We start from the raw sequence: 25457 nt of genomic DNA, 5'->3' as shown, positions 1-25457 counted from the left end.
TGTGCCCGGCCAGAGAGGAGTCCTTTACTTAGAGTCAAGCTGAAGGAGCGTCACAACCCCGGAGACTGTTATGTTGTGAAATTTAGGCTGCGTTTTAATAATACTGATGATGATAAGATGAAATAGTAATTTATTGATTACTGTATCTACTATATGTCCGTAAGATAGCAGGGTCTTTATATTTGGAATCTTATTTGATCCTCATAGTTTTTATTGGTTATTATTATCCTCATTTTACAGATATAGAAACTGAGGCTTCAGAGAGGCTGTGTAATCAAGAGTTTGTGTGCCTTTCATCTGAGGAGGGTGAGGACAATCCCAAGTTAGAAAAATAAATGTCTTTAGCATTATTTTTCCTTAATGTTTAGAATATTAATAAGTTACTCAGATAACCTATTGGAATTTCTCCATGGTAGGGGGAAGAGCCTAGAGTTGGTTTTTGATTTTGGTTTTTGACACAGGGTCTCACTCTGTCACCCAGGCTAGAGTTTTGTGGTGTGATCTCGGCTCACCGCAGCTTCAACCTCCTGGGCTTCTACCTCAGCCTCCCAAGTAGCTGGGACTACAGGTGTGCACCACCACACCCAACTAATTTTTCAGAATTTTTTTGTAGAGATGGGGTTTCTCCATGTTGCCCAGGCTGGTCTCAAACTCCTGAGCTCAAGTGGTCTTCTCACTTCAGCCCCCCAAAGTGCTGGGATTACAGGCATGAGCCACTGCACTTGGCCTGAGGCTAGAGTTTTTTATTATTAAATTATTCATTCAATAAGCAGTATGTTCTTATTATGGTCTGTGTACTGTTCTGGGTAAACTGGATATAAGATGAACATAGGCCTTCATACTCTTAGCCTATAATATGAGAACAAAACAAAACAATTATTATAATATATTGAGTTCTAAAAGAGCAATCTGTGTGAAATGCTGTGTTGGAGCATAGGATTCCTTCCAGAGAGAAAATTTATATTTTCATTAATTCCAAGGTGTATTGTAGAGGGCTACAAACTGCTTTGCCTTGGGTAGTTTAGAGACACTTGTGACCTAGGCTTGGTCAGGTTGCCAAGACTTGAGTCAAATGCTTAATGTGAAAAGCTTCAAGTATGAGAATAGTCTAGTTATCAACCTGTTTTAAAAAGTACTGTAGAATTATTACACATGTAGTTTGATAAAATACGTATGCATACATATATTTTAATTAATGAACAAATCACCAGTATCTGGAGTTAGCAAGAGTTGGGTGTGCTTGTTTCTTCATCTCCAAAATGAAGATAAAAGATTTATTTCTCGGCCAGACACAGTGGCTCACACCTGTAATCCCAGCACTTTGGGAGGCCGAGGTGGGCAGATCATGAGGTCAGGAGATCGAGACCATCCTGGCTAACACGGTGAAATCCCATCTCTACTAAAAATACAAAAAATTAGCCAGGCGTGGTGGCACGCCCCTGTAGTCCCAGCTACTTGGGAGACTGAGGCAGGAGAACCGCTTGAACTCGGGAGGCAGAGGTTGCAGTGAGCCTGGGCCACAGAGCAAGACTCAGTTTCAAAAAAAAAGACTTATTTCTCTTTGCTCTGATGCTTTATTTAGGTCAGTACCTTGTATAGGAGTCGGGTAGTTGCCTCTTTGCAATAGCCCTTATTTCACAATGGTCCATTTCATGGAAGCCTTGCATATTTTTATTAATTTAAAATTTTACTTATTTCTGCTGGGTATGGTGGTTCATATCTGGAATTCCAGCACTTTGAGAGACTGAGGAGGGAGGATTGCGTGAGGCTGGGGGGATTACTTGAGGCCAGGAGTTTGAGACCAGCCTGGGTAATGTCACGAGGCCTTGTCTCTACAAAAAAATTAAAAAATACTATCCAGGCGTGGTGGTGCACACGTGTACGGTGTGTGGTATAGCTACTCGAGGGGCTGAGGTAGGAGGATCACTTAGTCCCAGGATGTGGAGGTTGCAGTGAGCTATGATTGCGCCACTGTACTACGACCTGGGCAACAGCATGAGACCTTGTCTCAAGAAAGAAAGAGAGAGAGAGAAGGAGAGAGGGAGTGAGAGAGGGAGGAAGAGGGGGAGAGAGAGAGAGAGAGAAAGGGAGGGAGGGAGGAAGGAAGGGAGGAAGGAAGGAGGGAGGGAGGGAAGGAAGGAAGGAAGGAAGGAAGGAAGGAAGGAAGGAAGGAAGGAAGGAAGGAAAGAAGGAAAGAAATTCATTTCTAATTAATAAAGTAGATCTTTCATAGGATTAGTTTCCTGTGCTGTGAGACCTTTAAAACTTCATGACTGAGTGAGGTGTTTCATGCCTATAATCTCAGCACTTTTGGAGGCTGAAGTGGAAGGATTGCTTGAGCCCAGGAGTTCAAGACCAGCCTAGGCAACATAGGAAGACCCTGTCTCCACAGAAAAATAAAAAATTAGCTGAATATGGTGGTACATGTCTATGGTGCCAGCTACTCGAGAGGCTGAGGTGGGAGGATCGTTTGAACCCAGGAAGTCAAGGCTACAGTGAGCTGTGGTCGCGCCACTGTACTCCAGCCTGTGTGACAGAGTGAGACCCTGTCTCAAAAATGTTTTAAAAATTAAATTCATGCTACTGTGTTTATCAATTATTACAACTCCCTTTGTGTTCTTCCCTATATTTATAAAAGATTATAACCAGATAAATTATAAAATATGCATTCAGATTACAAAGTACACATTGTTGATATGCTTGCTCTGGAGAATACTCTCTGGCACATAAGCGGAAGTTGGATCTGATATTAGGAGGACAGGTTGAAGTGAGTTTAATAGACATAGGACATTGTATTAACTCTTAGTTTTCTGCCTTAAAAATGAAGAGGAGGCTGGCATTTCTGGCCTCTGGCTTAGGGAGGTACTCTGCTTCCAATGGTAAGGAAGTAAGTGGTATCAGAACTAGCCTTCTGTCTATAGGAAGCTATAAAACTGGACAAAAGAAATGAAGCAATTGTGTCAGCCTGTAGACAATAGGCAGCGTAAAATTTCAGTTCCTGAGAGAAGGAAAACTCGAGGTGAGTGCCACATTTGCTGAGTTTTCTGTCTGAGGACAGTTTCCCAGCCCTGTTCTGTGCGTGGAGTCTAGACAGGCTGTGATGATTTCCCCTGAGCTGAAGAGGTGGAGGTCAGAGTTTGGGCAGCTGAAGCAGTTGGAACCTGTGGGGTGGACCATCATAGGGTAGGGAATTGTTCAGCAAGAGCATCTCAGAAGTCCGTGGGGGCATTCCTGTGAGGCTGAAGCTAAGGACTGGCCTATTATTTATACATGGGGTGAAACCACCTGAAGCTTACCATATAGAGAGCAGCTGGTACAGGATGAATAGAAAAGATACTAGAGGTCAAGTCCTGTTGGGGTGAAAGCAATGCCAGGAACGCTGATGGTCCAGCCCTCCCAGTAGAAATATCTCATTAACACTTTGTTAACACCCCTGGCATCCAGCTGAGACCCCAGAAAGGCCATGCCTTATGCATAAAGATCTTACCCAAGAGTAGGATCTACTGTAGAGCCACCCTAACAAGGCCTAAAGCCAACCCCCAGCAAGACAGATTTCGAAGTTTGGGTCCTATCAAGAGAGGTCAAAAATGCCATGCGCTTTCCTCAGATCCACACTCATGATGCATAAAATCAAGACCACACAAGTTCAGGGCCATCAGGTAGTCATTGAACTATCTGCTAAAATACAAATTGACACTCTTCATAGGAAGATAACAGTATTCATAGTTTTTATGTGTAATATCCACAGTGGCTAATGTTCAAAAAAAGTTACTAAGACATGCAAAGAAACAGGAGAATATCCATATTCAAGAAGAAAAATCTATGGATAAGATGGCCTCAGTGTTGCACTTAGCAGACAAAGTAACTATTATGAATATATTTAAATAATTAAAGGAAAATATGGTAGTGAACAATGAGTAGTCTTAGCAGAGAAATGGAATCTGTAAAAAAGAACCAAATGCAAATTCTAGACCTGAAAAGTGTAGTAACTGAAATGGAAGTTTCACTTAACAGCAGATTAGATAAAACCAAAGAAGCCCATGAGCTTGAAGAGAACACAATGGAAATTATCCAGTCTGAAACACAGAAAGAAAGATCGAGACCAGCCTGGCCAACATGGTGAAACCCCGTCTCTACTAAAAATACAAAATTTAGCTGGGCCTGGTGGCACGTGAAATCTGTCTTGCTGCTTGGGAGGCTGAGGCAGGAGAATCGCTTGAACTGGGGAGGCGGAGCTTGTAGTGAGCCGAGATCGCGCCACTGCACTCCAGCCTGGTGACAGAGCGAGACTCCGTCTCAAAAAAAAAAAAAAAAGGACAATTGGGCAGGAAAAAAATTAACATTTTATTTTTTGAAAATTAATTTCCCATACCTACTCATCTGAAGGAAAAAAAAAAAATAATGGCTGAAAACTTCCTAAGTTTGATGAAAAACATTGACTTACAGATCCAAAACAGAGCCCCCTTATAGAGCCAACAACCCCAAGAAAGATAAATATTGGGGGAAAAAAACCTAGTTATCATAGTTAGACTTCTGAAATCTAAAAATAAGGAGAGGCTGCTGCTGGTGCTGCTGATGAGCTCGTTTGGTGTGGACCTGGTGCCTCTTTAGTGAAGCAGCAGCTGGTATCTCTGGTGTTCCCTGTGGCCCATGAAATGCCAAGAGAAGCGTTAACACTAAGAGCAACGATCATACTAATTTGAAGGTGATGGGGCAGATTGGTTCTGTGGTGCAGTTTCACCATGTTAGCCAGGATGGTCTTGATCTCCTGACCTTGTGATCCACCTGCCTCGGCCTCCCAAAGTGCTGGGATTACAGGCGTGAGCCACTGCGCCTGGCCTAGTTTTTGCTTTTTTTGAGACAAGTTTCACTCTGTCACCCAGGTTGGAGTGCAGTGGCGTGATCTCGGCTCACTGCAACCTCTGCCTCCTGGGTTCAAGCAATTCTTTTGCCTCAGCCTCCCAAGTAGCTGGGACTGCAGGCGTGCGCTACCATGCCTGACTAATTTCTTTCGGATGTTTAGTAGAGACGGGGTTTCACCAGATTGGCCAGGCTGGTGTCAAAATCCTGACCTCAAGTGATTCACCTGCCTCAGCCTCCCAAAGCGCAAGGATTACAGGAGTGAGCCACTGCGCCCGGCCTAAAATGGTAAATTTTATGTTGCATATATCTTACCACAATAAAAACGTAAAACAAAAAAATGAGACCAGGCACAGTGGCTCAGGCCTATAATCCCAGCACTTTGGGAGGCCGAGGCAGGCAGATCACCAGGTCAGAAGTTCGAGACCAGCCTGGTCAGCACAGTGAAACCCCGTCTCTACTAAAAATACAAAAATTAGCCTGCCGGGTGTGGTGGCGTGTGCCTGTAATCCCAGCTACTCGGGAGGCTGAGGCAAGAGAATCGCTTGAACCCAGGAGGCGGAGATTGCAGTGAGCTGAGATCATGCCACTGCACTCCAGTCCGGGCGACAGAGTGAGACTCCATCTCAAACAAACAAACAAACAAACAAACCAGCCAGAGGCAGAGATACCTGGGGTGAAGGATGGGGGAACGGGCCCAGGGCTTACGTGCTGTCTCCAGGCATGCCACTCTCCAGCACCTCCACGTGTTCAGCGGTCTGGAAACTCTGCAGACCCTATAGCTCAGGGATTTTTATGGAGGATTCGTTATGTATGCAGGATTGACTAAATTATTGGTCATTGGTGATAATAAACTCAACTTTTAGCTCTCCAAACACATTGTTGGTTCCCCTGGTAACCAGCCCTCATTGCGAGGGACTGTCCAGGAACCCACTAAGAGTCACCTCATTAGAACAAAAAATGCTCCTACCACCCAGGAAATCCCAAGGGATTTAGGAGCCCTATCTCAGGAACTAGGAGCAGAAACCAAATATATATTTCTTATTATATAACCATATCACACAATATATAAAACTCAATTGTGTTTCTATATACTGGAAGCACACAAATAGAAAATAAGATTAAACAACATTATTTGCAATAACATAAAAAAAGATACTTAGAAATAAATCTAAACATATGCAAGACCTCTACACTGAAAACTATAAAAATACTGCTGAGAGGAATTAAAGATCTAAATAAGAGATTAAATAAAGACATCTAAATAAGGAGAGATTTATGATGCCTATGTATTGGAACACTTAATGTTGTTAAAACAGCCCCCATTTTTTTTTTTTTTTTTTTTTTTTTGAGACAGAGTCTGGCTCTGTCATCCAGGCTGGAGTACAGTGGCAGGATCACAGCTTACTGCAGCCTCAACCTCCCCAGCTTAAATGATCCTTCTGCCTCAGCCTCCTAAGTATCTGGGACTACAGGCATGCCCAGCCAATTTTTTAAAAACAATTTTATAAAGACAGGGTTTTACATTGTTGCCTAGGCTGGTCTTGAACTCCTGTTGTCAAACAGTCCTCCCACCTTGGCCTCCCAAAGTGCTGAGATTACAGGTGTGAGCCACCTTGCCAGACCTGTTTTTAATTTTTATGTTTTATTTTTGTAGAGATGAGGTTTTGAGTTGTTGCCCAGGTTGGTCTTGAACTCCTGGCCTTAAGTGAAGATCCTCATTTTTTCAAGATCTATAGATTCAATGCAATCCTAATTAAAATTTCAGCAGGCTTAAAAAAAAAGAAATCAATAGCTGATTCTAAAATTTATATGAAAACACAAAGAATCTAGGCTTTGGAAAGTAGAAGTTAGCTTACACTGCTTCACTTCAAGTCTTACTGTGGTAATCAGGACAATACAGTATTGGTGAAAGATCAGTAGACAGAATAGAGTCCAGAAATAGACCATGCATATGTAGTCAATTGAATTTTGCTAAAAGTAATAACATAATTCAGTGGGATAGGGAGTCTTTTCAACATACTATGGTGCAATAACTAGATATCTATATAGAAAAATAAGGAACCACAGTTCCTACCTCACACCATAAACAAAAATCAATTTTAAGTGGATCATAGACCTAAGTGTAAAATTTATAGAAAAGGAGAAAATCTTCATGCTGTTGGGGTAGCACAAAAAGCATTAACCATTAAAGAAATACTTATCAATTGTATCCATTGAGATTCTTTCTGCTCTTCAAATTGTTCCATCAAGAAAATAAAAAGCAAGCCACATGCTGGGAAAAATATTGGCAAGATACATTGGGCAAAGGACTTGATCCAGAAGATATAAGGAACTCTTACAACTGAATAAGAAGGCAAACAACCTAGTTAAGGAGTTGACAAAGTACTTTCGGGAGACCAAGGTGGGGGGGTCACTTGAGCCCAGGAGTTCAAGACGAGCCTGGACAACACAGTGACACCCCATCTTAAACAAACAAACAAACAAAAAACGAACAACAACAAAAAGAAACTGACAAAGAATTTGAACAGATATTTCATACAAAAAAAATTACAAATGACTGATAAGCACCTTGCTATGGTTTGAATGTTCTTGTCCCTTCCAAAAATTCATGTGTTAGAAACTCAATCCCCAGTGCAACAGTGTTGGGAGATGGGGCCCTTCAGGAGGTGATTGGGTCATGAGCGCTCTGCCCTCATAAATGAATGAATGCCATTATAAAAAGGGCTTGACAGAGAGAGTCTGGTCCCTTTTTGCCCCTTCTGCCTTCTGCCATATGAGGACACGCTGTTTTTCCCTTCCTGTGGATGCAGCGTTTTAAGGTGCGCTCTTGGAAGATAATACTGGGGCTTTTCCAGGCACCAAACCTGCTAATGTTTTGATCTTTGACTTCAGAATCTCCAGAACTATGAGAAAATAAATTTCTTTTTTTTTTAAAATAAATTACCCGGTCTCAGGTATTTTGTTATAGCACACAGAGTGGATTAAGACACACCTCAAAAGGTTCATCATCATTAGACGTCAGGGAAAGCAAACACCCGTTAGAATTGCTGAAATTTAAAGATTGGCATTCTTCAACTTAGCAACTCTCTTGTGTTGTCAAATGGAATGTAAAATGGTACAACCACTGTGGAAAACAATTTGGCAATTTCTTTTGAAGTTAAGCATATATTTAGTACATGACTCAGCAACTCATACTTCCCAAGATCAGTGAAAACCTTTGCCTACAAAAAGAGTTGTAAACAAATGTTGGTGGCAGCTTTATTAACAATAGCCAGGTACTGGAAACAACCTAAATTTCCATCAGTAGGTAAGTAAAACAAATATACACCTTAGACAAAAATAAATTTCAGCTAGATTAGATATTTAACTGTAAAGAACTAAATTAAAATACTAGAAAACAATAAAGAATATGATATTAGGGTTGAGAAAGGGATTTTATTAGCTTGATACCAAACTATAAAAGAATGGAAAATGTTATCTTTTGGCCCAGCACAGTGGCTCATGCCTGTAATCTCAGTACTTTCAGAGGCTAAGGCAGGAGGATCTCTTGAGCCCAGGAGTTTGAGACCAGCCTAGGCAACATTGCAAGACCCTGTCTCTACAACAAGTAAAAAAAAAAAAAAAAAAAAAAAAAGCCCGGCATGGTGGTGTGCGCCTGTAGTCTCAGCTACTTAGGAAGCTCAGTGAGCCGTGTTCATGCCTGAGCTGTGCTCACGCCTCTGCACTCCAGCCTGGCTGACAGAGTGAGTGAGACTTTGTCTCAAGAAAAAAAAAAGCTATCTTTTATTAAAACTTCTGTTTTAAAAAATTCTCTAGAAATTCTAAGCAAAGTTAAGATGAATAACAAGCCAGGAAAAATATTTTTGGTATATATGACAGAGAGATGATATTCTTTTTTTTTTTTTTTTTGAGATGGAGTCTCGCTCTGTTGCCCAGGCTGGCGTGCAGTGGCGCAATCTCGGCTCACTGCAAACTCCGCCTCCCGGGTTCACGCCATTCTCCTGCCTCAGCCTCCCGAGTAGCTGGGACTACAGGCACCCGCCACCACGCCTGGCTAGTTTTTTGTATTTTTAGTAGAGACGGGGTTTCACCGTGGTCTCGATCTCCTGACCTCGTGACCCGCCTGCCTCGGCCTCCCAAAGTGCTGGGATTACAGGTGTGAGCCACTGCGCCCGGCCAGAGAGATGATATTCTTAATATGTATAAAGAGCTTATATAAACTGGAAAAACCAACACTTAAATAGAAAAATCGATAAAATGCAGGAACATCTTAATTTCACAGAAGGAAAATTATAAGTGGTTAATGTTTATTTACAAAAATATTCTCACTTTTTAAAAGAAATACAAAGTATAAAAGAATGATGGTACATAATTGTTATTTTATTCTTCCATATCAACAGTACCTTTCATGCTGGCAAAGAGTTTAGAATGATAATGCCCTGTATGTGCATAAGTAAGCCGTTATTCTTAGATAATATAAGTGGGTTCCTGGAAGGCAATATAATAGTGTGTATTCGAAAGTATAAATATACATACCTTTTGATCCATCAGTTTTACTTCCTAAAGAAATACAGAACAAGCATGCACAGATATATGTACAGGTGTGCACATTGCATTGTTTCTAAGAAAAAAATGGAAATAATAAAAGATTGAGTAAATAAATAATGGCATGTCCATTTGACAGATACTCTGCAGCCATTGAAATGGCTAAGGTAGATCTTCATGTATTCCTACATGAAGATGGAAAGTATATAAGGATGATCTTTTTCACTTACATACACACAGAGACACACTCAAATGCATATGTATACAGATAGGTCAGTCCCACATTTTATTTGTAGGAAGCTCAAAATCAACAGCAGTAAACATTAATTGGCAGTTAGAGTATTCCTGGCATATTCTGTGTCAGGTCTTTGGGATAGAAAGATGAATATAGGCCTGTCCTACTCTCATGGTCGTTATAATCTAGCAACCTTATGAGGTTATAATCGGTTACATTTTTTTTGTTTTGTTTTGTTTTTTTTGAGACGGAGGTTCTTGTCACCCAGGCTGGAGTGCAGTGGCGCGATTTCAGCTCATTGCAACCTCCACCTCCAGGTTCAAGCGATTCTCCTGTCTCAGCTTCCTCAGTAGATGGGATTACAGGCACCTGCTACCACACCCAACTAATTTTGTCTTTTTAATAGAGACAGGGTTTCCCCATGTTGGTCAGGCTGGTCTCGAACTCCTGACCTCAGGCGATCCTCCTGCCTTGGCCTCCCTAAGTGCTGGGATTACAGGTGTGAGCCACTGCACCCGGCCTAAATTTTTTGAGCATTCAACTATGTGCTTGGAGCTCACATTGTTCTAAAGCGCTTTGCATGCATCATGTTATTTAATCTACTAGGTATGTTTGATAGTATTTCCACATTTTACAGGTAAGGCTAATGAGGCTCAACAAGTTAATGCGTTTTTTGAGATCACACTGGTAAAGTGGGGACTGCTCTTGTTCCATTTTGCAGGTGGGAAAACAATTTTAAGTGGGTTGGTCACTAACAGAGACAAAGCTTTAACTAAAGGTTTCCTATCTTCAAAGTTTGTGCTCTCAGTAACAATACTTGATATCTGAAGCCCCTGATTCACCCACCTGTTTCATAGACTAAATATTTTTTCCTTGGCTCTTCTTCCTCACTTATTCCCTCACAATTTTTTGTTTGTTTGTTTCAGACAGGGTCTCGCTGTGTGTCCCAGGCTGGAGTGCAGTGGCACAATCACGGCTCACTGCACCCTCCACCTCGCTCAAGTAAGCCTCCCATCTCATCCTCCCATGTGGTTGGGACTACAGGTGCACACCACCACGCCTAGCTAATTTTTATATTTTTGTAGGAATGGGTCTCACCATGTTTGCCCAGGCTCATCTTGAACTCCTGGGCTCAAGTGATCCTCCCACCTCAGACTCCCAAACTGCTGGCATGAGCCACCATGTCCAGCCAACAAGTTTTCTTGACTATAGCAAACTTTAAGGCAAAAAACCTCTTGTTCTACTTTTCATCTAATTTCACTTTTCAGTAGAGAAAGAACTGGATGATAGGGATGGACTGTCTCTCTACAAACAAATTTTAGAGGATTATGTATACATCTTTAAAAGATACTCATATTTGAACAGTAACTCATATATGCCTTGAGACCTTGTAATTGGAAAATTAAGTCAGAAATCTTATTGATGTAAATATGCATCAGTACTCCTTGTAAATGTTATAACGAAACAATTTACAGAAACTGAACTAATGGCTAAGCTAACTCAAATTTATAATTTAAAAGCAGTAACACAATGGCACACCATGTCCAATTCAAGACAGCACTGATGGCACACTGATAACAGAGTATATTCCAGAGAACTGTAGGGACCCTGTACACGCGTGGGCATGAGTTAGAGCTGCTGTGCAGTGCAGTTGAATATTGCCTGCTGTGCAGACCGCTTAATGAAATAGTGGTATAGGGCTCAGAGTACACTCCAGTAAAGTGCTATTTTTGGTTTTACCTATAGCACATTTTTGTAACTCAGTAATTTATTTTGTGGGTTTCTAGTAACTAAGTAAGCCCTAATGGTAAATAAAAGTGAAAGTTTGTGGATTCCGTATTGTGTGTCACAAAGAAAAACTTGCATTTTTGGATCAGTTTATAGGCCATTGTAAGAACCCATCAGTAGGCTGTGGACTATACTTTGAGAATCACCACTTGTTCTGAGAGGGTATGTGATGGTGGGAGGAATGCAGATAGGTCTCAGTTCCCTCCCTGCTGCTCTCTACTACTTTTTCCATCCTTGCTGATGTCATGCTCTAAACTTCATGTTACTGTAATCTATTCTAGACTGCTGACCTTTGTCAGTGGCTTTCTTCCTCTTTGACCTGATGAAAGTTCCTCCTACTTCTAATGAGCTGCTCTTTCTGAAGGGATTCCCCTAGCTGGGCCTCTGGTATCCCCTAGCTGGGACTACAGGCACCCACCACCATGCCTAGCTAACTTTTGTATTTTTAGTAGAGATGGGGTTTCACCATGTTGGCCAGGCTGGTCTCAAACTCCTGACCTCAAGTAATCCGCCTACCTCAGCCTCTCAAAGTGCTGGGATTACAGGCATGAACCACCGCACCTAGCCCCCAATGTGTTTTAAAATGCAATACATTCTGTCAATCAAAATCCCAGAAGGCTTGGGTTTTTTGTCTCTAAAAAAATTTTGCTTTGGTAGAAATTGAAAACTGATTTTAAAACTTATGTAGAGATATAGAGATTCAAGAATAGTCAAACCATTTTGAAAAAGAACAAAGTTGGAGGGTTTACATTACCTGCTTTCAAAACTTACCATAAAGCCAGCAGCAATCAATATAGAGTGGTACTGGTATAAAGACAGATGTATAGATCAATGAGACAGAAAACAGAGCCCAGAAATAGACCCACACATATATGGCCGATTGATTTTTCACAAAGGTGCCCAGGCAATTCAAAGGAGAAAGTATAGTCTTTTCAATAACTGGTTGCACAAAAACAAACAAAAGAACACTGATTCTTATCTCTCACCATGTACAAAATTAACTTGAAATGGATCATACACCTAAACGGAAGAGCTAAGACTAAAAAACGCATAGAACAAAATATAGGAGAGAAATGTTAGTGATGTTGAGTTTGGTAAAGATTTCTTAAATAGGGCAGAAAAGCATAAAAAAATACATTGAACTTTATCAAAAGTAAAAACTTTTGCTCTTTAAACAACACTGTTAACAAATACTTAAAGGCAAGCCACAGCCTGGGAGAAAATATTGTGAAACATCTACAACAAAGGTCTTGTACTTTACTGTTGTACTTTACTAAGTCAATACAAAGTCAAAACAAAGTCAACACAAGACAAAGGTCTTGTACCTTACTATTCAGTAATAAGTAGACAAAGAGCCAGCTAAAAATAGACAAAGATATGAATAGACACTTCACCAAAGTAGACATACACATGGCAAGTAAGCACTTGAAAAGATTCTCAGCATCAAATTAGTATAAAATGCAAATTAAAACCACAATAAGACACTACTCTTACACTATACTATACTCCATTGGCTGCATACCAACCCCCCCCCCTCAAAAAAGGCAGTATCATCCAATCAATATTTGGCATTATAAAAACAGAAGAATGGAACTGTACTACCGGTTAGTAATTTAAAAACAATTTTTTTGAGACATGGTCTTGTTCTGCCACCCAGGCTGGAGTGCAGTGGTGCAATTATAGCTCACTGCAGCCTCAAAGTCCTGGGCTCAGGCAATCCTTCCACCTCAGTCTCCCGGGTATCTAGGACTACAGAAGTGTGCCTCTATACCTGGCTAATGTTTTTAAATTTTTTGTAGAGACGGGGTCTTGCTATATTGCCCAGGCTGGTCTTGAACTCCTGGCCTCAAGTGATTCTCCTTCCGTGCCTCCCAAAGTGTTGGGATTACAGGCATCAGCCACCACACCTAATCTTAATAATAAAATTTAAATTGAGAGACAGCATTAAGATTTAAAGTATTTTTCTTATATCCTTTGGTAGGTCAGTTAAGTATGTTGATAAACTTAGACTTTTTTCAGTTAATTATGTAGGCTAAAGATTTCTAGGTCAACCACAACAAGAATAGAAAGAGTATGTAAAGTGCATAACTTAAAAACTAACTAGAATAGGTCAGGCATGATAGTTCACACCTATAATTCCAGCACTTTGGGAGGCTCAGGCAGGAGGATCATTTGAGGCTAAGAGTTTGAGACCAGCCTGGGCAACATAGCAAGACTCTGTCTTTACTAAATAATAACGATAAATAATTTAAAAATCAGGTAGGCATGGTGGCGTGTGCTTGTAGTCCTAGCTACTCAGGAGGAGGCTGAGGTGAGAGAATCAGTTGAGCCTAGGAATTCAAGATTGCAGTGAGTTATGATCATACCACAGCCCTCCAGCGTGGGCAAGAGAGCGAGACCGTCTCCTAAAAAAACAAACAAACAAACAAAAACACACACACACAGAAGGGGATGTATAGTGATGAAAAAAAGAAGGCATGAAACTCAATAAAAGAAAAACTAGGCTGGGCGTGGTGGCTCACACCTGTAATCCCAGCACTTTGGGAGGCCGAGGCACACGGATCATGAGGTCAGGAGATCGAGACCATCCTGGCCAACATGGTGAAACCCCATCTCTACTAAAAATACAAAAATTACCTGGGCGTGGTAGCGCATGCCTGTAATCCCAGCTATTTGGGAGGCTAAGGCGGGAGAATTGCTTGAACCTGGGAGGTGGAGGTTGCAGTGAGCTGAGATCATGCCACTGCATTCCATCCTGGGTGACAGAGCGAGACTCTATCTCAAACAAACAAACAAACAAACAAAAAACTAATGTTGAGGGAATAGGCCAACACTTAATATCTGAAACAGAAAGCTGAGTTTATTGGTAGTTTAAGCAAGAAGAGCTGTGCTTATAAGACTTAGTCTCTTTGAGCAAAAAGCAGAGAACTACTATCTTTTGTAGAGGGGTTCTTAAAGTTTGGTCAAGTGTGTTTTGGTTGCCTGTTGCACTGTGTTGGCATCTGCACTGATGCTACAAAGCGATGGCAGATAAAGCTGCTTGCCCCTTAGCACAAGTCAGATCAGTAGCATTAAACTGCTATTATAGTTGTCATATTTCTCACTTCCACACGTGGTAGGAAATAAAATGAAGCCAATTTTACTTAAAAATGTTATTGACGAAACATTTAATTTCATGAAATCTCAATTTTTGGATATGCGTCGTTTCACTCAAAAACAAATGTCTACTCAGGAGGTTGAGACAGAAGGATCACTTGAGGCCAGCCTGAGCAACACAGTGAGACCCCATCTCAAAAAAAATGTAGTGATGAAATGGGAAATATGCATAAAACACTACCACTGCACACTGAAGCTTTATTGTTGCCCCAAGGAAAAGCCCTCATGGTGTGGATTGTTTGAACTACAAGCTGAACTAGCTGCTCTTTTGGGGGTACCATTTTTACTTGAAAGAAATGATAGACAAAGTATGGTTATTTAGACTGGGTTTTGACAGACCTTTTCTCAAAGATGAATGAAGTAAGCCTGTCACTTCAAGGGAAACCACTGGCAGTATTTTTTTGCAGTGAGAAAACTCTGGCTTTCAAGTGAAGACTAGAATTCTGAAAAACTTACATCTGCTGCCATAAGCCTGACATCTCAATATTTAAACACTTTTCTGATACGATCAGTAGAGATATTAACAAATGAGATTTTTTGATATTTTATAATGAATGTGAAATCATTGGAAGGATGTGTATAACTCAGTGAACCCATAATGCGCAAATGACTACTGTTAGGATGTTACAGAATCATGCATGGATAAAAGATCTATTCAGGCCAGGCGCAGTGGCTCACGCCTGTAATCCCAGCACTTTGGGAGGCCGAGGCGGGTGGATCACGAGGTCAGGAGATCGAGACCATCCTGGCTAACACAGTGAAACCCCGTCTCTACTAAAAAATACAAAAAATCAGCTGGGCATGGTGGTAGGCACCTGTAGTCCCAGCTACTCGGGAGGCTGAGGCAGGAGAATGGCGTGAACCCAGGAGGTGGAGCTTGCAGTGAGCCGAGATGGCGCCACTGCACTCCAGCCTGGACGACAGAGCAAGACTCTGTCTCAAAAAAAAAAAAAAAAAAGATCCATTCAAAGTATAAGATAGGCCAATGGATTTTAATGTAAGAGTATAAAAATGGTCACTGATACAGCTTCAGATTCCATATTGCAACCAACCTTTAAGAAACTACCAGTTTTGAGTTTTGGTGTAGTGTCAAGGAGGAATATCCACAATCATTTGAAAAGATTATTATAATACCCCTCCCTTCCTTTTCTAGCTATTTTTGTGAGAGGCCTGTTGTTTTCCTACATTTCATTCAAAACTGTTTTACAACAGATTGAATGCAGAAACAAATGAGAACCCAGTTTTCTCTTATGAAGCTGGAAATTAAAGAGATTTGCAAAATTCTAAAGCAACGCCACTCTTTTCCTACTATTTTTTTGTTTTAGAAATATTTTTTCATGAAATTATCTTGTTACAGTATTTAATGAATTTATTATTGTGAATTTTAAATGAACTAGTAAATATTTTTAAGTGTCTTAGTTTTAATTTCTAATGTAATAAATACTAACATAATTCTTAACGCCCACACACTAACACTCTCTGGTGTCCTCAGTAAGTTTTAAGAGTGTCCCAGCCTGGCCAACATGGTGAAACCCCGTCTCTACTAAAAATACAGAAATTAGCTGGGTGTGGCAGTGTATACCTGTAGTCCCAGCTACTTGGAAGGCTGAGGCACAAGAATCGCTTGAACCCAGGAGGCAGAGGTTCCAGTGAGCTGTGACCACGCCACTACACTCTAGCCTGGGTGACAGTGACAGACTCTGTCAATTAACTAACTAACTAACTAACGAACTTTTAAGAGTGTAAAGAGTCCTGAAGCCAAAAGTTTTAGAAACATTGTTTTTTAGAGTCTTCAGTGGAGATCAGGGATTGGTGGCCGTAAGAAGTAAGAGTAGGTATTGGCTAATCTGTATCTGTGGATTCATAGTTAGACTGAGTTAGACCATTGTTGATTTTTAGGTAACTTTCAGAAGCACAGTCATTGAAGTGAAGCTGCTGTTAACTGGCTGGCTTTCAAAATCTTGTATACTGGTGTGAAATAACCAATGGTCAATTCAGGTGGGTTTAAAACAGTTCTTGTGGTTACTTCTTGCTATAGAAGAACAATCAGTACCTTCCTAGGTGGATAGGAACTCAAGAGAGATGAAAACATATGTCCACATTAAGACTTATACACAAATGTTGATTGAGCTGAGCGCAGTGGCTCATGCCTGTAATCCCAGCACTTTGGGAGGCTGAGGCAGGTGGATCACCTGAGATCAGGAGTTCAAAACCAGCCTAACCAAACATGGTGAAACCCTGTCTCTACTAAATATACAGAAATTAGCAAGGCGTGGTGGTGGGCACCTGTAATCCCAGCTACTCGGGAGGCTGAGGCAGGAGAATCGCTTGAACTCAGGAGGTGGAGGTTGCAGTGACCCGAGATCATACCACTGCACTCCAGCTTGGGTGACACAGCAAGGCTCCGTCTCAAAAAAAAAAAAAAAATGTTGATAGCACTATTATTTCTTGTAGCCAAAAAGTGGAAACAACTCAAATACACACCAGCTGAAGAAGGGATAAATAAAAAAATAAAATGTGATGTATCCAAACGATGGACTGTTCAGCAATAAAGAGGAATGAGATACTGATAATGCTGCAATATGGATAAGCCTTGAAAACATTATGCTGAGAGAAAGAAGCAGGACACAAAGGCCACATATTTAATGGTTTCACTGACGTGTCCAAAACAGACAAATCTATAGAGTGAGAAAGTAGATTAGTGGCTGGAGGGGATAGGAGGATGATATCTAAGGGAAATAGGGTGATTCTTCCTTAACCATTATCTGCCAAGGCCACACCAGGCTGAGCAGTGGAAGAATGTCCCTCCTGGGAGCTGGACAGCTTCAGCAGTTCATTTCCTGTTGTTGGGGGTTTTGGGAGCTTGGGAATTCTTGTAAGATTTAATAGTTACAAGCCATTGCAGGCTGGGCTTGGAGTTTATTTGGCTATACATTTCCTTCAAAATTTAAGTAGCTAACATTTTTTTTTGGATAATTGTGGAAATATGAATGTAGCTTGAGCATTTGATGAAATTAAGAAATTTACCTTGTGTTAATGATATTGTGGTCGTGTAAGGAAATGTCTTTGTGTTTTATAATGTCCAGAAGGATGTATTTAGGCATGAAATGACATGGTGTCAGGAACTCGTTTTATAATAACGCAGCCCAAAAAGAGAGAAGGAGGAAGAAAAGGGGGCGAGGGAAGGAAGGAAAAAACAAAAGAAAAAAGGAAGCCAGAAGCAAAATGTTTTAATTGTTGAATCTGTAGGATGGGGTTCATTATACTATTCTCCCTACTTGTGGTTAAAAACTTTCATTAAAAAAAAGTCAGGCTGGGCCGAGTGCGGTGGCTCACTCCTGTAATCCCAGCACTTTGGGAGGCCGAGGTGGGCGGATCACGAGGTCAGGAGATCGAGACCATCCTGGCTAACATGGTGAAACCCAGTCTCTACTAAAAATGCAAAAAAATTAGCCGGGCATGGTGGTGGGCGCCTGTAGTCCCAGTTACTCGGGAGGCTGGGGCAAGAGAATGGCGTGAACCCAGGAGGCGGAGCTTGCAGTGAGCCAAGATGGCGCCACTGCACTCCAGCCTGGCAATAGAGCGAGACTCCGACTCAAAAGAAAAAAAAAAAAAGGCTGGGCTTGGTGGCTCACACCTGCAATCCCAACATTTTGGGAGGCCAAGGCAGGAGGTTCACTTGAGCCCAGAAGTTTGAGACCAGAGTGGGGAACATAGTGAGACCTCGTCTCTACCGAAAATAAAAATGAAAAATCAGCCGGATGTGGTGGCACATGCCACCTTGGGAGGCTAAGGCAGGAGGATCGCTTGAGCCCAGGAGATTGAGGCTCCAGTGAGCCACTATACTCCAGCCTTAGCAACAGAGCAAGACCCTGTCTCATTAAAAAAAAAAAAAAAAAAAAAGAAAAACCAAAAAGTCAAACCAAACCTTTACACAGGTATGTAACCATATCTGCGAAGGAAATTATTTAGTCTCTGATGTTTTACTTATTGGCCTTTGTGCTCTATCCTTCCCTCTAGCCCTTAAATTAATGCATGGCTACTTGGCGAGTAGTCCAGGATGGGAGATAATACTTTTAATCTTCCCCTTTGAGTTCACTCCAGTTGGCTGGCAAAGAATTCAGCTATAGGTTGAAAAGTGTTGGGGGCCACAGTTTTATCTCCTGTGAAGGTTGTTGCTTGGTGGCATCCCCTTAAAACTGCTTCTGTTGAGGATATAAACGCTACCATTTATGACAAGGGGACGGGGAAGTTGTCTGTGTGTATATTCATAGTTATACATACATAAGCATATATATTATATATAGGTTTGCATACATATGCATAAAATAACTGGAAGCATAAAACCCAGAGATAATAACTTTGTTTCTTTCTGGGAAGAAAACTGATAGCTGGAAGATAAGAGTGGGTGAGACTGCTGGGGAGAGAGGAGATAGGATGAAAGGGGACCAAAAACCAAGTCCTGGGGAAATGATAACCAAGGAGGGGTAAGCAGGAGGAAGGAGACAATGGGAAGAAGCCTGAGAAGGAGCAGCCAGACAGATGGGGGGGGAAACCAACAGAAGAAAAAGTTTCAAGAAGTCGTGCAAAGGCATGTATGTGCCCTTGCCCTTGGACCCAGCATTTCCACTTCTAGGAATTCTACTACTGGGGATTCTTGCACACTTGCAAAATGATATATGCACAAGGTTACCCATCACAGCACTTTATTTGCAGCATTGTTTTTAATAGCAAAAATTTGGAAGCAATTAGAATGTTTACCAGTAGAGAACAAGTTAATTAAGTCATGGTTCCCCCATCCAGTGAGTACTCTGCACCTGAAGATGAGGAGGCTCTGTGTACACTCATATGAAAAGATTCTGAAATATACTGTTAGGTGGAAAAAAGCAAGGATGGGGAGTTTTGTTTGGGGCTTATAATGTTTTAAACTTTTATCATTGTTGTAAATGGATGTAGCTGGTTGTCATATTCCTTACAATTACGAGATACTGGGTTCTTGGGTTTGTTTTTCTATGAGTTCTAGTATTCTGTTATTCTTTCTAACTTTCTTATTATGAGCAATAGTTGGCATGGAGGAGTGGCGGATCAAATTTTTAGGTTATTAAATCGGTTCCATTTCAAGCTAATGAGCGTTGCCTTCTGCTGTTTTGTGCCTGGCTGCCAAGTGCCTTTATATGGTGTTTCAGCTTTTTAATGGAGCTTTGATATGTAGCAGTCACCCTGAGCCACAAGAGGGCAGAAGAACCTTTTGATTGCCACAGGACAGATTAGCACTGGAATCACTTCTGGCAAAATCTTGCATGGTGTAGTTCTTCAACTCACTTACTAGACCGTGGGCATCCAAAGGCAGGCCAGTATCTAAGCCATCAGAGGAGGCAATGGAGGGGTGAGAGGAGAGAGTGTGTGTTTTGGAATCCTCTATATCTGCCTTATGTTCCAGGCTCCCCTGCAAATTACTTAGTGAACTATACTCCTTACAGTGTTAACCTCTCTCACAGCTTGAATATGCAAGACAGTAGAGGCATTACAACATGATGGAGCATAAGAGTTGAGGCTTTCGAATCCACCCCACCTAACGTTGAGTCCTGGCTCTGTGACTTTGGGTCATTTCTTAACTGTCATTTATTCAATGAGATAGTGTGTGAGAGCTCTTAGCACTGCGTTGTGAACACTCAGAAAGTCATTGCTATAACTACAATAGTACAAGGTATCAGCACAGATGAATAATATTAATAGATCCTTAATAACTTTTGTTATGTGGCTCTGTTATGTATTTAATAATTTGTTTGGTTATAAGCAAGGAGGTAATATTTTCCTTAAGACAATTTCAGAGCTCCTTTTCTCAGAGGGGCCCTCAAAATGTCTGTGGTATTTCTTACTTTCTTATAAATAGTCTTTTAATAGTATAGTACATTCTGAATTTTTGCAGAGTCTCAATTTTAAAGGTCCCATCCCACTGTGATTTTGTGTATTTTTGATTGGAAAATACAGTATTTGGGCTATATAATGAGGTAGAGTCGGGCAGCACAATATTGCATCAGGATATAGTACCTGTCTCAGGCCAAGAACCAGGGGAAGCAAACTCTGAGATAAAGGTTAGGGTGTGAAAGGCTTATTAGGGAGTAGTTGTGGAATCAACACTCCTGGAAGGAAAAGAAAGGAAATGAGGAAGAAGGGAAAAGAAAAGGGAAAGACGTGGAGATTGTATAGAGGGAAAAATCGGGCTGTGATTCAGTCTCAGTAAAAGGCCTCAGCCCACCCCATGGGGACTAGGGTTCAGATAATTCATGTTTTCTAAGCCATGGAGTGAGAGAGCTGTGCCTTTACAGCTCCTCCTGACCTGTCATTGGACGAGGGCTGCTCCAGGTAGGGGCATGGCTGTGGGCCAGGCAGTGCCCTTCAGCGGATGGATGCATTCCCTGAAGAGGGCTGACAGTTGAGGCCTTTCTGTCCTTCACGATCCCAGCAGCTGGGGAATAAGCCCTTCAGTTATTGAGTGGCCTCTACAGCTTCCACCATAGTGCCCAAAGGGCTCCCCTGAAAGGGGTGGTAGAGTAATAGAAGATAGCTTTAGACAGAATTGCTTTGAAGCAATACTTAAGAATAATTGTTATTTTTAAATTTAAGAATAAAAATAAAAATTTTTTCATTTATCATTTTAGTGTCAGGGTGAACTGTAGTGTAACCAACTACCCCCAAATTTCAGTAGTTTAACACAATAAAGGTTATTTCTCTCCTGTCACAATCTGGTGCAGTTCTATATTGGTGGGGAGGGATTCTGTTCTACCTAATTCATTTAGGGCCACAGACTTCATCTAGTGACTCCCCCAGGCCCTAGGGCCTGGAGTCCTTCATTGGATTCTCTAATCCAGCTCCCAGAGGAGAAATGGACAGGAACATGGAGAACTGTGCAGGTCTCAGTGAAGAGACCTCTCTCTTCAAGCTTCTCTCTTCAAGCACAGAGAAGTTCATGTGCTTCCCTGCAGCCACGTTCCACAGATCAGTACTCAGTCGCATGGTCCCACCTAACTGAGAGGAGGCCACGTAGCCCTCACAGCTACACTGTGATGTTGCTCATACCTGTGTGGTGGCTTCATTTCATCACTATTTTGGTAAATCAAAGACACTTCTAAAACTGTATGTTTTAGGTTCCCCACACTTAAAATACGTAAATTGCCACCATCATAATATCATAGTTTTACTTACCTGGGGACATTTTAAAAGGCTGAGGAAAGCTAAACTTTATCAGAGAGAAGGAATAGAAGGGAGGAATATAGAGCTGAAAATTTAAGGATTCCTTGCTCTGGAAAGGCAAAAAAAGGTAAAACAATTTCGTGTGCGCGTGTGTGTGCGCGCGCGTGCATGCTTTTTTTTAGTGGTATAGGAGAAGATTGAGAAGTTTCTGATCCTTCCACGTAGCTGTAAAAACAAGCTCCTCTTTCCCTCAGCCATAACAGGATTGATGTCTTTCACGTGGTAACATGGAGATAGATGTGTGCTGCAGGGAAGCAGATGAGCTTCTCTGTGCTTGAAGGAAGAAGCTTGAAGAGACAGGTCTCTTCACTGAGACCAGCACTGTTCTCCATGTTCCTATTTCTCCTCTGAGAGCTGGAATAAAAAATCCAGTGGAGGAAATTACAAGGAAATAGTCATTCAAATAGCCCTGACAGCTCCTTGCCCGGATTCACATGTATACCACCCAAGTAGCCCTTAAGTCAGAGGAAGAGAGGCCAAGGGAGAGATATCAATGCCTTCTTCTGTCAGTCTATGAGGATTACTGCTGACTGACAGCTTGTTGCTTACTCAGCTTTATTCCAGGCAGTGTGAGGCATTTAGGAAGAGAGGCACCTGGGCCTGGGAATTTTAAAGACTGAAAGCTGAGACTCACAGGAAGTAACCAAGGGAAAGACAATGAGATGAAGTGTTTCAGAGACAACAAAGAAGTGGCGATTTAAAAACAAATAAGTAAATAAATAAATAAGAAGTGATGTCAAGGAAAGCTTTGAGGAAGGGATGGGCACTGAAGCAGGGACCTAGAGGTTGGGGTAGGACATTTGGGGACCTGGGAAAGTGCTCTAGCAGACAGAACACTAGAAATATTTTGTAAGCTTCAGTGAGAGCTGAGAGGGGCTTGTGAGGAATTGGGGGAGGGGGGCGGGGAGTAGTGAGACCGAGGATTGCAGAGCAGGGTAGAGTCACAGAAGGCCCTAAGGTGAGGTGTGGAGTTTAGATTTAATGCAGCAGGGTCATTAAAGGCTTCTACCCTTAATGGAAAGACCTGGTGGAAAAGTAGTGTTCTGGACTTTTGTGTGAAGGAAAATTAACAGAACACAGAGATCTCTTCTGGAATTTCTGTTGAGCACCTAGAATTTAAAATGCGAGGTTGTGTTCCTTTATTCCCTCAGCAAAATAAGAGGAAGTAACTCTCAAGCCTGGACTTGAAAGATGAATGAATAAGATGAGAAATGCATTCTAGGCAGTGATAGTAGCATGAATAAAGTGGAGGGGCCTGGAAAAGGGCTGGGAGAATCTTGTGTGGAATGCAGAGTTTGGATTCTGAGTTAGGCGGAAACAGCCGATGAAAAGGAGAGAGAGAAATGTGGTTGGGTTTGCATTTTAGAAGGCTCACTTTGGCAGGTGTGTGGAGGCTAGATTGAGAGAGAAAGAAAAGAGGTAGAGATAACAACAGCCACAGCACTTCACCACTTGAGGAGTTTCAGACATGGACAGATGCTTGGAAAGGCCTTGTGGTGGAGGTAACATCTGAGCTGAGTAGGGAGGGCTAGGAGGAGCAGAAAGGCAGAGGGAAGATTATGGATAGAGGCGCAAGAGTGCAAGGCATGGCATGAGTGAAAACCAGGGGAAGATGGACGTGGCTGGTATATAGAGTCACTGGGGGTTGGTACTCCCTGGGCAGGTAGGTAATGAGTCAGGTCACAAAGGGCCTTCTTTATATGTCACAGTGAACAGTGAACAGTTTAGACTTCATCAGGTAAATGAAGGTGAAGCCACAGACCATACGTAAAGCAAGTCTCAACAAGTGTCAGAGGAATGATCACATGCAGAATCAATCCTCTGACCACAGTGAGATTAAGCTAGAAATGAATAATAAAAAGATAACTAGAATATTAAGAAATGAATTTGTAAATAATCATTGGGTCAAAGAAAAAATCATGGGAAGTAGAAAATATTTTGAATTGAATGATACTGAAAATATTAAGACTTGGGTGGGGGGCTAGGGGAAGGATAGCATTAGGAGAAATTCCTAATGTAGATGACGGGTTGATGGGTGCAGCAAACTGCCATGGCATGTGTATACCTATGTAACAAACCTGCACGTTCTGCACATGTATCCCAGAATTTAAAGTATAATTTAAAAAAAAAAAGAAAATATCAAAACTTGTCAAAACTTGTATGATGCTACTATAACCTATAAGCATAGAGGGAAGTTTGTAGACTTTAATGCATGTTAGAAAAATAACAAAAGGTTGAAAAAAATTAGTAATCTAAACATTAATTTCAAGAAGTTAGAAAATGTACAGCACATTAAACCCAAAGAAGGAAAACAGAAAATAATAGTTTGATAGAAAAGAAAAAAAATCAAAAGATTAACATACTTTTCTGAGGAGCAAGTTGTTTTAAAAAAATATTAATAAAATTGGCAAATGCTGGGCACAGTGGCTCATGCCCATAATCCCAGCACTTTGAGAGGCCAGTATTTGAGGATCACTTAAGGCCAGGAGTTTGAGACCAGCCTGGACAACACAGCAAGAGCCTGTCTCTACAAAAAAATTTTTTTAAATTTGCTGGGTGTGGTGGTACATGCTTGCAGTCCTAGCTACTCCAGGTGGCTGAAGCAGGAGACTCACTTGAGCCCAGGTGTTCAAGGCTGCAGTCAGCTATGATCACACTACTGCATTGCAGTCTGGGCAACAGAGCAAGACCCCATCTCTAAAAATAAAATATAAATTTTTCAAAATTAAAATTGACAGACTTCTGGCAAGACTGATTATGGAGGAGGTCAGGGAAGAGAGAAATTGAAGCACAAGTGCCAGTGAACAATGCCAGGAATAGGAAAGGAGACCACACTACAGGAGCTATAGACTTGAAAAAGATAAAAAGAGGCTGTTACGAACAATTTTATGCCAAAAGTCCTGAGAATTTTGTGAAAATAGATCCATTTCTAGAATAATATCCGACTAAAACTGAGTCAAGACATCATGGAAAACCTTAGAATCCTATAAACTTTTTAAACCAATGGAATCAATAATCCAAAATCTTTCTCCCCAGAAAACTTCAAACCCAGAGGGCTTCACTGGAGATTTCTTCAGCAGATTGAAAAGAATAATTAATTCCAGCTTTATACAAACAGTTTCAGAGAACTGAAAAAGAGAGACACTCCTTACTCATTTTTTTGAGACTAGCATAACCTTGATACCAAAACTGAAGAAAGACAAACTCAAGAAAGGAAGATTAAAGGCCAAGCTACCTAAAAATATAAATGTAAAAGTCCTCAACAGACATTTAGCAAATTCCACAATATATGAAAAAGATAATATATCACCATCTAGTAGTTGGGCTTATCCTAATATACATGGTTGATTTGTTAGAGAAATCCATCAATGTAATTAATCACATTCATAGGTTAAATAGGTTTTAATAGATTAAAAAGAAAAACATTTCAGTAGATACAGAACAAGCATTTAATAAAATTCAGCATGTGTTGATGCTGGAACTGCTTAGCAGACTAGGATTAGCAGAGAGCTTTCATCAGAAAAAGGGTATCTGTTCGTAAAACTCAAGCAAATATTTTAAGGCTGAAATTTTGAAAGTTTTCCCTTCAAGATCAGGAACAAGACAAGAACATTCC

General features: G+C 41.2%; 1 protein-coding gene across 1 annotated transcript in view; it reads left to right on the top strand.

The window, feature by feature from the left end:
* The window catches only part of ST3GAL3 (ST3 beta-galactoside alpha-2,3-sialyltransferase 3), a 224154-nt gene that overhangs the window by 34208 nt on the left and 164489 nt on the right, over window positions 1-25457 (top strand). The window contains 1 exon segment of the mRNA XM_063627687.1: window positions 241-306. Within this exon segment, the coding sequence (XP_063483757.1) occupies window positions 241-306 (66 nt within the window).

This window comes from Symphalangus syndactylus, chromosome 12 (assembly GCF_028878055.3).
Source record: "Symphalangus syndactylus isolate Jambi chromosome 12, NHGRI_mSymSyn1-v2.1_pri, whole genome shotgun sequence".
In the NCBI taxonomy this organism is placed as follows: domain Eukaryota; kingdom Metazoa; phylum Chordata; class Mammalia; order Primates; family Hylobatidae; genus Symphalangus; species Symphalangus syndactylus.
Note: the sequence above shows the minus strand (reverse complement) of the source record. Positions and strands in the feature narration are given on the sequence as shown.